Here is a 12,894-nt window from a genome sequence, read left to right on the forward strand (position 1 = left end):
CTGGCCTGGCACAGTGGGTAGAGGATCTGGCATTGCCATGAGCTGCACTGTAGGTCGCAGATGCAGGTTGGATCCTGTGTTGCTGTGCCTGTGGTGTAGGCTGGCAGGTGTAGCTCCAACTGGACCCCTAGCCTGGGAACCTCCAAATGCCATGGCTATGGCTCTAGAAAAGGCAAAAAAAAAAAAGAAAAAAAAGAAAATTAAACCCCCCAAAATAAAAACAAAATTTGTTTAATATACTCAAATCTTATGAGTCTAAGATATTTATAATTTCTATTACTATTGACTCTCCCTCAATATACTTTTAGCATGAAAAGTTACTTTAATCATGATTTTCCAAATTCCAAATTATCCTTTCCAGAAGAGACAAGAGATCAAAATCTTAAGTGCAATAATTTCAAATGCCTTAGAGTAGATTATTATTATTTACAGCTAAGTAGCTTTCTCAGTGCACTTCTGGAGTCAAAAAAGGAAAGCCAGAGCAGTTTTAGACTGACTGAAATATTAACTTGTTTAATCTTCCCAATAATCCTATTCGAGACAGATAGTACTCTTATCCCTTATAGATGAAACAGCAGAGCTGGTATTCAAACTCAAGGAAGTCTTGACTCCAAAGCCCACATTTTTAATTACTACATTAGCTGCACTTTTATTGGTAGGAAAGGCTAAATTACAACAAAATTTACCACAAACCACACAGCACAACACTTCTGTACATCTAGAGGACACAAATAGTGTCTCTACTGATCTTGATATATAATGTAATACCCAGATTCAGTGACATCAAAAATACTGTTGTATTTTTATATTTACCTAATACACTTAATTAGACAAATACATAGTTAAAATAATAAAATTTAAGATTATATTAATGAAATCTACTTAATATCCTCTATAAGGCCTTACCAAAGAAGCAGAAGAATGAATGCTATACAGTGATTTCTTCTAAAAAACAACTATAAAAAAAAACAAGACCAAAGTTTTCTTGTAGTGTAGTGGGTTAAGGATCTGACAGTGTCACTGCAGTGGCCTGGGTTGCTGCTGTGGTGTGGGTTCAATCCCTGGCCCAGGAACTTCCATATGCTATGGGCACGGCCTCAAACACCTCACAAAGCCAAAAAACAAAACAAAAACCTTAAGGGCAGTGATATGACAAAGTTTTAGAATTAGGAACACACTGGTACCTGTGCACTAGATGTGATGTCTTCACGTTGCTGGTCAGTCATTGTTGCCAAGGTATCAAAGGGATCCTTTTCACAAGGATCCAGAAGTCCAGGACTACCTACAGCAATCAGTGCAGACAGAAAAAAGCATTCACATCATCTATTTGTAAAAGAAAGAAGAGTTCTCATTCAACCATCAAATACGCAAGCACATAATAAAAATGAAGTAAAACTTACCTTTAAGAATAATCCCTGAAGAAATGCACTCAAAAACTCTTCTCAGTGCATCTCCAGGGCTCTGAGGACTAGAAGCACTACTGATTGCTTTCTCTACTAATAACTCCATAGCCTAAAAATAAAAACATAAAAATGTGTTTAGCAGCTTACAGCTCAAAGAAATTACTCATTTTCAAACAGCAGAATGACAAACTACTTGTGGTACTGTCATTAAAAATTTTATAGACTGAGGAGTTCCTGTCATGGCACAGTGGAAACGAGTCCAACTAGGAACCATGAGGTTGCGGGTTGTTCAATCCCTGGCCTTGCTCAGTAGGTTAAGGATCCGGTATTGCCACGAGCTGTGGTGTAGGTCGCAGACGCGGCTCGGATCCCTCGGTGCTGTGGCTCTGGCGTAGGTCGGCAGCTACAGCTCCAATTAGACCCCTAGCCTGGGAACCTCCATATGCCAAGGGTGCAGCTCTAGAAAAGGCAAAAAAAAAAAAAAAAAAAAAAAAAAAATTTTACAGACTGAAAAAGTTACACAGGGAGTTCACATTATGGCTCAGCAGGTAAAGAACCAGACACAGTATCTATGAGGATGCGGGTTTGATCCCTGGCCTCACTCAGTGAATTAAGGATCAGGCGTGGTCGAAAGCTGTGGTGGAGGTAAGCAGCTGCAGTTCCAATTTGACCCCTAGCCCGGGAACTTTCATATACCGTAGGTGTGGCCATGAAAGAAAATAAAGAAAGAAAGAAAGAAAGAAACAAACAAAAAAGACAGAAAGAAAAAGTTACACAGAACCACAAAAATATAAATTAAAAATTATATGTAATATAAAAACAAAAATTAAACTAATGAAAACAAAATTAATAAGGCAATATAACATATCTTAAAAATATTTTCCAATTTATGCTTAATGAAGAAAAACAGGTTATGTTTCTGTTATTTATTTATTTATTTATTTAATTTATTGTCTTTTTAGGGCTGTACCCCAGGCTAGGGGTCGAATTGGAGCTGTAGCTGCCAGTCTACACGACAGCTCAGGGCAACACCGGATTCTTACTAGCCCACTGAGCAAGGCCAGTGATTGAACCTGTGTCCCAGTACTCCAGAGATGCCGCTGATTCTGCTGCACCACAGGAGGAACTCCCACATAGATTTGTTTTTCTTACCTACATACTGATGATACCAAGGAGTTACAGCAGGACAATATTCTGCTGAGTAAAGAAGACTTTTGTTTTTTCTTTACAAACAATAAATTATTATCTAAATTTTCATTTAATGCACAACTGTACTTCTGCTACCCTTAAGGAAAACACAAATTATATTTGAGAGACTCAAAATCTAAACCAATGAATAAAAGAAAAAAAGTATAGATTTAGATCTGGAAAGTGTTTTGAAAGGTTTTTCATTAGAAAAATGTGCTTCCAGGAGTTCCCGTTGTGGCGCAGTGGTTAACGAATCCGACTAGGAACCGTGAGGTTGCGGGTTCGGTCCCTGCCCTTGCTCAGTGGGTTAACGATCCGGCGTTGCCGTGAGCTGTGGTGTAGGTTGCAGACGCGGCTCGGATTCCGCGTTGCTGTGGCTCTGGCGTAGGCTGGTGGCTACAGCTCCGATTCAACCCCTAGCCTGGGAATCTCCATATGCCGCGGGAGCGGCCCAAGAAATAGCAACAACAACAACAGACAAAAAGACCAAAAAAAAAAAAAAAAAGAAAAAAAAAAAGAAAAATGTGCTTCCATTTAGATTTTAAAGTTGAGATATGAAGACTCACTCTTTTAAAGTGTACAATTCAGTGGGATTTAGTACATTTACACAGGTGTTCAATCATAACCACTCTCTAATTCCAGAACATTTTTATCACCCCCAAAAGAAACTCCATACCCATTAGCAGTCATTCTCTATTCTCCCTTTCCTCCAACCCCTGGCAAAAACTAAACCATTTTCTATTTCTATAGATTTGCCTCTTCTAGATATTTCATCTAGGAGCTCCCCTGTGGCGTGACAAGATGGGAGGCAGTCTCTGGAGTGGTGGGATGCAGGATCACTACCCCCAGCCTGGCACAGTGGGTTAAGGATCTGGCATAGCTGCAGTGGTGTAAATCAAAACTGCAGCTTGGATCTGGGCCGGCAAAAAAAAAAAGGTATTTCATACAAATGTAATAATTAAACATGTGGCTTTCACTTAGTATAATGTATTTATGTTGGTTTGTTTTGTCTTTTTGTCTTTTTAGGGCCATACCCAAGGCATATGGAGGTTCCCAGGCTAGGGATCCAATCAGAGCTGTAGCCGCTGGCCTATGCCACAGCCACAGCAATGCCGCATCTGAGCCCAGCCGCAACCTACACCACAGCTTACCGCAATGCCAGATCCTTAACTCACCGAGCAAGGCCAGGAATCAAACCTGCTTCCTCATGGATACTAGTCACGTTTGTTAACCACTGAGCCACAATGGGAACGCCTTGCCTAATAATGTTTAAGGTTCATCATGTTATAAGATTTTAGTTAAATAAGACCGCCAATAATTCAAAGAAAATAAACAGAGTGGAATTAGAATGAAATCCTTAAAATGATACCGAAGCTGAAAATGCCCTAGTGAGAATCCACTTCTAGTTGCATACATAAAAAAACTCAGAGTTCCCGTCGTGGCGCAGTGGTTAACGAATCCGACTAGGAACCATGAGGTTGCGGGTTCGGTCCCTGGCCTTGCGTTGCCGTGAGCTGTGGTGTAGGTTGCAGACGCGGCTCGGATCCCGTGTTGCTGTGGCTCTGGTGTAGGCCAGTGGCTACAGCTCCGATTGGACCCCTAGCCTGGGAATCTCCATATGCCGCGGGAGCGGCCGAAGAAATAGCAAAAAAAAAAAAGACAAAATAAATAAATAAATTAAAAAAAAAAACTCATAGATTTAAAACAGATAAAAACTACATTCAACCACTCACCCCAAGGCCATTATTCAGATGTTTTAAATAAAAATAATTCTTAGCACAACCAAAAAAATGAAGATGGTTTATTCAGTTGAAGAATGCAGGAAGCTGTTTAAGATACTTTTTAAGGATTTTCATTTTAAATTTTAGTATTAAAATTGAAACTGATTTAGGAATCAGTGTCTGTTATCTACAGGGAACTCTATTATATAAAAAAACTCTTTTCCAGATAAGTATTATTTTAATATGTCCAAAGATTACAATCTCTGAAGATAAAGATAGTCAAATGTCTTCCTGAACCCTTTTTCCTAGCGTTAAGTAGCCAGGATATAGAAAACACTCAATAAATGTTTATGAAACAGACTACTTTTGGAAAGAATGGGAAAATAATGCTGCCAGTAGAAGAAATCAAGGATTATAATTAGCAATTTACTAAAATACAAAATTGATGTCTTAACAACTTACTAAAAATAATTCAAATTTATAAGTACTTTTAGAGACTATTAAGAGAAGAATAAGTATTAAGTAATCAGCCATAATATAGGTATGTCAAAATATAAAATGTATTACAAGTCAAAGCTTTTTCAAAATCCACTTATTGACTGACCTTAGAAGTAGATATCTGTAATTTATACTTACATATTAGGATAAACTAAAAGCAAGAAAGAAATGAATTTTTTATGAACACAAAAAGCTCCTATATTTAATCACACAATAAAACTAAGTCAACCATCTGCCCTTCTGATATCATTTGCTGTGAAGCAAACAACTTAAAAATGTTTATGTTCTATGGAACACAGTTGCTCTCCTACAGTTAGGAAAGCAACAAAGCATGTGAGGTTTATAAACTCTGAAATGTCTGCCTTCAAAAGTAAAAGGGCAGTATTAAAAACAGAATCAAATTAGGGACATGATTTTTTAGGCTATAAAGGATTTTGGTGGCTAAAGTTATTTAGAGAGAAAAGCTCTCTTAAATATTACATATTAAATCTAGGATGGTAATATTTGCTTTCACATGGTAAGTATTTTTCCTTCCCATCTTCAGTAGTAGCAACAAAAACAGTGCTTACTAAGGGGAAGACAACATGCTAAGCACTTTAAATACATGATTTCATTTAATTTCTCATAACTAAATGCCATTATATCACAATTTTAAAGATTAAAAAAAAAACCTTGGGAGACTATGGTAACGCAAGTACTTTCATTTGGTGGTGGTGTAAACCTGTAAAACCTTCAAAAAAAAAAAAAAAAAAATCACAGAAGTTCCTGTTGTGGCTTGGCGGTACTGAGCCTAACCAGTGTCTGTGAGGTTGCAGATTTGATCCCTGGCCTCACTCAGTGGGTTAAGGATCCGGCCTTGCCGTGAGCTGTGGTATAGATCGCAGGCTGGGATCTGGTATTGCTGTGGCTGTGGCATAGTCAAGCAGCTCCAGGTCCAACTGGACTCCTAGCCAGGGAACTTCCACATGCCGCAGGTGCAGCCCTAAAAAGCAAAAATAAAATAAAATAAAAATCACAAAATTGGCAAGTTCAAAGGCACATACCAACAAACGCAGCAATGTTAGTACTAAAAATTCACAATAGGGCTATTACACTGAATGAAAACACAACGTTCAGTGCAACTGTTTATCTGTAATGGGCTAGAAACAGTCTAAGTATGTAACACTAGAAACTTGGCTTAACTAACTGTAGTAGCAGTTATCCTTTTCATCATTATAACTAACACTGACTGAATGCTTATTACATGCTAAGCATTATTCTAAGGCATGAATCAATTTTAATCATTATAACCACTTCTTGGTGGTAGATCCAACTATTATTCTCATATGACAGATAAAAACGTTTATGTTATTAGATTTGGATTTTACAATAAGCAGTTGTGTATATATAAAAGTCATTTCTATATTACAATGTAAAGAGGTTAAGATTGATACATTCATGACAGACTTCCTGTTCCTAAACTCATGTGTAGGATGTTATATTTTTGTATTATATTTACACACAGCACTTTATTTCATACTCAACTCTTCTTAAAAAAAGTTTACTTACAGCTTTTGGTGATTTGGGAGTGTGTATACACTTAAGTAGATGGTTTCTGTTAGGAGGTAGCTAAGTGCTGAGTTATGGTTTGTAAGCTAAAGTGAATGAGATGACACAGTCCAAGTATAATTTGCTGCTTCTTTTGCAAGCTAAAATTGTTAGTTCTTTGCCCTGTAATGTCAGTATCTCATTACTGAAAACCTCTCCGTTGACTCTAAAACTGACATGAGCTCTCTTTCTACAAGCAATATCACTAAAATCTAATTTACTTGTACTCTTGAAAAATAAAACATGAGGAAACAAATACCGAGTCATACATATTAACTGCTATTTGAGCAGAAAGTATAATTAGGGCAGTTCTCTCAATCTCTTCTTTGAAGACTATCCCTTCACTTTTTTTTTTTTTTGAATGAGAGTTGCAGGTTCTCTCTCTCTTTCTCTCCCCCCTCCTCTTTTTTTTCCCCTCCCTTTTTTTGCCACACCTGCAGCATGTGGAAGATCCTGGGCCAGGGAGCGAACCTGTGCCGCACAGCAGCAGCCAGAGCATCAACAGTGAAAATGCAGGAGCCGTAACCCGCCAGGCCATCACATAACACAAAATTAACTATATTAAAGTGAACATTTAAGTTGCATTTAGTACTCTTACCATGCTGTACAACCATCCTTCTATCTAATTCAAAACATTTCTATCTAGTTCAAAACATTTCTATCACTCCAAAGCAAAAACCTGACCCACTGAGCAATTTCTTTTCACTCACTCCTTCTCCTAAGTCCCTGGCAACCACCCATCTGTATTCTGTTTATGGACTTGTCTATTCTAAACATTTCACGAATATGCAATCATATAAAGCATAACCTTCTTTGTCTGGATTCCTTCACCTAGCATACTGTTTTGGAGGTTTATTCATGCTGTGATAGGTCATTCTCCTTCATAAAACCTTCCTTAGCTTAACATATACTGTTTAGAAATAAAACATGTAATAAACATTAAAAATCAACTGTATGCCTTTTTGTAATTTACAGTAGGTATACTATTCTAAAGGAGGTTTAGATTCTACACAGCAATTGTGATGTCAGACTGATTTCACAAGAGAACTTTATGTTTTCCTTACTTCATCACCATAGTTTTAGAACAAAAGATACACTCTGAAGGCAGACTATCATTTGCTGTACTCACTGCAGTGGTAAAGGAAAATTCTGAGCAGGTGTTGTTATATAAAGATTTATGCAAAGTATACATGGTAGTCTAGGGCTAAACAAAATTATAGATTTTTATGAAGTTCCTAAGAATTTCAAATTTCTTCTATGAAAATTAAGAAAAGGTACTCTCTCCTTAAGGTGAGAGCACAAAGGCAGATCTCCAGATCTCTTGTTCCCCAAACCTGATTATGATTAAAGAAATGTTATGACGCACATTACTGCCACAGGAGCAAAAACAACAGCTTCAGTTAAACAGAGGAAAAGGCCAGGAAAAGAGAACATTTCTAAGAAACTGAGTGGCTTGGGCAACTTTCCATGAATAGCTCCTAATTTAGAGCTTTAGAAGAAAATGGGGAGGGGGTTGGCAGTTGGGTGGAAAAAGAAAAAAAAATTTTAAATTTCACCAAAAAGTCTCAACTCAAGAGACGAAGAACAAATCATGTTGCAGGTCACCCCAGATAAAGAATTTTCTCTAAACATAACCTCTTCTAACCACCTTCCATTCAACCGGAAAAGGAAAAGCAACAAAATACACCACTTGGGAAGACTCTTTGTGGAAGACAGGAAGGGAAGAATAAAAGGAATTCTAATTATCCACATCTAATTATCTTTAATAATAAACAGACATTTGACTAACATGTAGATAAAAGAAAAAAATAAGATCTTCCAAAGGAGTATGATGCAGGGAAAAATATTAAAGACGACTGTGGGAAGTTCCCATAATGGCTCAACAGTCATGAACCCAACTAGTATCCATAAGGATGCAGGGTTGATCCCTGGCCCCACCCACTGAGTTAAGGATCTGGTGTTGTGTGAGCTGTGGTGTCAGTCATAGATGAGGCTCAGATCCTGTGTTGCTGCGGCTGTGGCATAGGCCAGCAGATGCAACTCTGATTCTACTCCCAGCCTGGGAACTTTCATATGCTACAGGTGTGGCCCTAAAAAAAAAAAAGCTGGCTGTGAATTCTTAACACAAGTGTCTCAAAGTGGCTTCACATACCCAAAGCTCTCTTTTTCAGGGAAACATAAGTTGTTCTTGAAAGGAGATGGCGAATAGGCTCAGGAAACAGCAGATTCTGCATAGGCAAAGCTGTAGGAAACCATCCCAAGTTTGAAACCTGAAGTCTAAAGGTGTGCCAATGGAATCCACCCTGTAAACTACCCCAGCACATTATTTAATCAGGACATAGTAGAGAGAAGGCTCATGTCTGCAACAAGTCTGTAAGTAGTCAAACCCTACTTCCATAAACAACCCTCAGGGCAGAGCTCGTGGAGGAAGGAAAACGAGAGGTATTTTAAAAGGTGTGGGTAGATGCAAAGACAATTCTTATCTGGATGTCTCAGCATAAAAGGATGATCTGGTAACGGACCTGACAATGCCAAACATTAATGAAATGAAAAAACTAAAACAAATCAGGCAGGACATCTGGTTTGTCATGATGAAAACATACCATCAACAAAAGCATGAAAAACAGAGATGAAAAATCTATTCTCCATGGACTCTGAATGATAATGATGTGTCACTGCTTGTAACAAATGTATCACTCTGGTACAAAATGTTGAGGGGGAGGTCACACACGCATAGAGACATGTGAGAACTCTTTCTACTTTCTGCTCAGGTTTGCTGTGAATCAAAAAGTGCTTTAAAAAATATCTTAAAAAATAATGTTCCTGTCATGGCACAGCGGAAACAAATCTGACTAGGAACCGTGAGGTTTCGGGTTTGATCTCTGGCCTCCCTCAGTGGGTTAAGGATCTGGCATTGCCGTGAGGGGAGCTGTGGTGTAGGTTGCAGATGCGGCTCGGATCTGGTGCTGCTGTGGCTCTGGCACAGGCTGGCAGCAACAGCTCCGATTAGACCCCTAGCCTGGGAACCTCCATATGCTGCTGGTGCGGCCCTAAAAGGACAAAAGACAAAAACAAAAACAAAACAAAAAAACAAACAAAAAAAAACTATTCTGGGATTTCTGTTGTGGTGCAGTGGAAATGAATCTGACTAGTATCCATCAGGATGTGGGTTTGATCCCTGGCCTCACTCAGCAGGTTAAGGATCTGCTGTTGCTGTGAGCTGTGGTGCAGGTTGCAGATGAGGCTCAGATCCTGCATTGCTGTGGCTGTGGCACAGGTTGACAGCTGCAGCTCCGATTTGACTCCTAGCCTGGGAACGTGAGCCACATTCGGCCTTAAAAGCAAAAAAACAAAAACAAAATAAAAAAACTATTCTGGAAGAATCTTTTTTCTTTTTTTTTTTTTTTGTCTTTTTGCCATTCTTGGGCCGCTCCCGTAGCATTTGGAGGTTCCCAGGCTAGGGGTCGAATTGCAGCTGTAGCTGCCAGCCTACATCAGAGCCACAGCAACGCAGGATCCGAGCCGCGTCTGCAACCTACACCACAGCTCACGGCAACGCCGGATCCTTAACCCACTGAGCAAGGGCAGGGACCGAACCCGCAACCTCATGGTTCCTAGTCGGATTCGTTAACCACTGCGCCACGACGGGAACTCCTGGAACAATCTTAATTTAAGGGAAAGAAGAGATAATCTGCTAATGTTCTGAGCTATAAAGAATTTAGTAAATGTAAAAAGCCAATCAAATTAAGAACTCAAAGTTGAGATGAAGACTGCAGAGCTAATAAAGCAAATTGAAAAGCAAAGTAACATTACAGAATGAATGAGTAACAAAGAATATTAAGACATAGCTGAAAGGTAAATTACTGTCAAAGAAACAATCACAGGGGACACGAGAGGAAAGCAAAGATAAAACAATCAGAAAGATAAAACACAGGCAAGACAAATGAAATCCAACATAAGAATAACTGGTGCCCCTGGAAATAGAGAATCATATTAATCATTTATCAGCTCTGCAGAAAAAAAAAAAGAAGGATATGAAGACTTCCATTAAATGCTGATACTGAACCAAAGATTTTAAGACCTAATTGGGTTAAGTTACTGAAATTCAGGAATAAAGAAAGAATTCTTTCAGCAGCCTGTAGAAAAAGGCAAAAAAACTAGGCTCATCAGATCTAGCAATATTCAATGCTGGAATATAATGGAACAACATCAATAAATGGAGGAGGAAAAACTGTGACCTAACAATGTATTTTTCAATAAACGGTAATTGGCAAAGATTTGCAAACATGATAGACATTTAAAAAACTTAAAACATTTTTTGGAGTTCCTGCTGAGGCATAGTGGGTCCAAGTGGGAGTTCCCGTCATGGCGCAGTGGTTAACGAATCCGACTAGGAACCATGAGGTTTCGGGTTCGGTCCCTGCCCTTGCTCAGTGGGTTAACGATCCGGTGTTGCCATGAGCTGTGGTGTAGGTTGCAGATGCGGTTCCGATCCCGTGTTGCTGTGGCTCTGGCGTAGGCCGGCGGCTACAGCTCCGATTAGACCCCTAGCCTGGGAACCTCTATATGCCGCTGGAGTGGCCCTAGAAAAGGCAAAAAGCCAAAAAAAAAAAAAAAAAAAAGTTAAACAGATGAATGAAAATACCATACAAAACTATAAGGGCAACAACTAATTGTCTAAACAATCAGAAGGAAAACACATTCACACATAAAAAAAAAAAAAGAATTATGGCAAAGGACAGAAGAAAACAAAAGGAACATAAATAGAATCATACCAGCCAGACTCCAATTTAAAAAAAGCTAGTGTTTAGGAGGGCGAGGATAAAGATGAAATAAGTGAAGGGGATTTAGTGGTACAAACTCCCAGGGATGTAAATGCACATAGGCAATAAATACAGTCAATATTACAATACTTTGTATGGTGACAGATGGTAACTGGTCTTATTTCAGCAATCATTTCACAATGTTTAAGAAATATCAAATCACTATGCTCTACACCTGAAACCAATATAACATTGTATGTTAGTTATAATTCTTTTTTTTAAAAGCTAGTTTTAATACTAATAAACAGACAAGACGTACAAAATAGTGGCAGAAAGTGCTGAATGCCTTCTATAATGGCAAGAGGTTCAAATTCATGATAATGACATTATTGTACTGTGTTTATGTCCAAAATATTATTGCAAAAAAACCAATAAAGCACAAATTTTAGAGAAGACAAAGAAATAACAGATTTTAATTTATCATTTTCAGGCCTAGGAAAAATGAAGTCGACAAAAAATATGAAAGGAGAAGACAGGAACAAAATGAAGAAACTAAACTAAGGGGTATACATTGTATGCTATACCTTGTTGAGATGACATTTTTTAAGTGCTCACAGTTTATAAAAAACTGTACATATTAGACCACAAATAAAATTTTAAATTTCCCAAATTGCAAATAGCAGAATACAATTATTGGATTTTATGTTATAAACACTGGAAGTTATTTATGAAAACAAAAGCAACTTCTTCAGTCATGTAGAGTTAAAAATTCCCTCAAAAAACTACTCTTGGCTTAAAGACAAATATTAAAATGGATTTCAGGAGTTCCTGTTGTGGTGCAGTGGAAACGAATCTGACTAGGAACCATGAGGTTGTGGGTTTGATCCCTGGCCTTACTCAGTGGGTTAAGGATCTGACGTTGCCGTGAGCTGTGGTATAGGTCACAGATGCAGCTCGGATCTGGCATTGCTGTGGCTGTGGTGTAGGCTGGCGGCTACAACTCTGATTAGACCCCTAGCCTGGGACCCCCATATGCCACGAGTGCAGCCCTAAAAAGCAAATATAAATAAATAAATAAATTTAAAAAATTGGATTTAAGATTATATAGAAAATATTGCAAGAGAAAATATTATATAGAGAACCAAAAAAAGATTCTAGCTTTAAATAACATTTCTGAAACCTCTACATTAATTAAAAATTAAGTGAATGAACAAGTATCCAACTAAAAAAGTCTGTAAAGGAATAAAAATTAATCTAAGGAGAACAGAAAATCAGAGATGAAATCAGAAATTAACAAATCATTACTAAGGAAGACAGCAGACCTGGTAGCTAAATCCAAGGAGTTGGCTCTCTCTGGGGTGGGAAGGAAAAATAATAAACCACTGCCTAAAGAATATCATACTAAGAGATTTTTAAATGTCAAAATACTGACATTTTGGTATGCTTTAAACTACCAAAATACTGGTATATTTTATATACATGGTTTCTCCCCCCCCTTTTGGGGGGGGCACACCTGTGGCATATGGAAGTTTCCAGGCTAGGGGTCTAATTGGAGCTGCAGCTGCCAGCCTATACACCACAGCCATGCCAGACCTGATCCACATCTCCGACTCATGCAGCAGCTTGCAGCAAAGCCGGATCCTTAATCCGCTGATCAAGGCCAAGGATTGAACCTGCATCCTCACAGACATGATGCAGGTTCTTAACCTGCTGAGCCACAACGGAACATGGCTT

General features: G+C 38.4%; 1 protein-coding gene across 4 annotated transcripts in view; it reads right to left on the reverse strand.

Moving 5' to 3' along the window:
* The window catches only part of ZFR (zinc finger RNA binding protein), a 94,447-nt gene that overhangs the window by 10,201 nt on the left and 71,352 nt on the right, over positions 1 to 12,894 (reverse strand). For all 4 annotated transcript variants that reach the window (XR_002339765.2, XR_002339764.2, XM_021076978.2 and 1 more), the window contains 2 exons: positions 1,401 to 1,512; positions 1,185 to 1,282 (listed from right to left, as the gene is read on the reverse strand). Coding sequence is in view for 2 of the 4 variants with exons in the window: in XM_021076978.2 (XP_020932637.1) it covers positions 1,185 to 1,282; positions 1,401 to 1,512 (210 nt within the window). In the remaining 2 variants the exon portion in view is untranslated. The remainder of the gene's footprint in view (positions 1 to 1,184; positions 1,283 to 1,400; positions 1,513 to 12,894) is intronic.

The sequence above is a fragment of the Sus scrofa genome, chromosome 16, assembly GCF_054392235.1.
Source record: "Sus scrofa isolate SSC_HxYL_T2T_F1_AM1 chromosome 16, Sscrofa_HxYL_maternal_Yorkshire_Landrace_v2.0, whole genome shotgun sequence".
Taxonomy (NCBI): Eukaryota; Metazoa; Chordata; class Mammalia; order Artiodactyla; family Suidae; genus Sus; species Sus scrofa.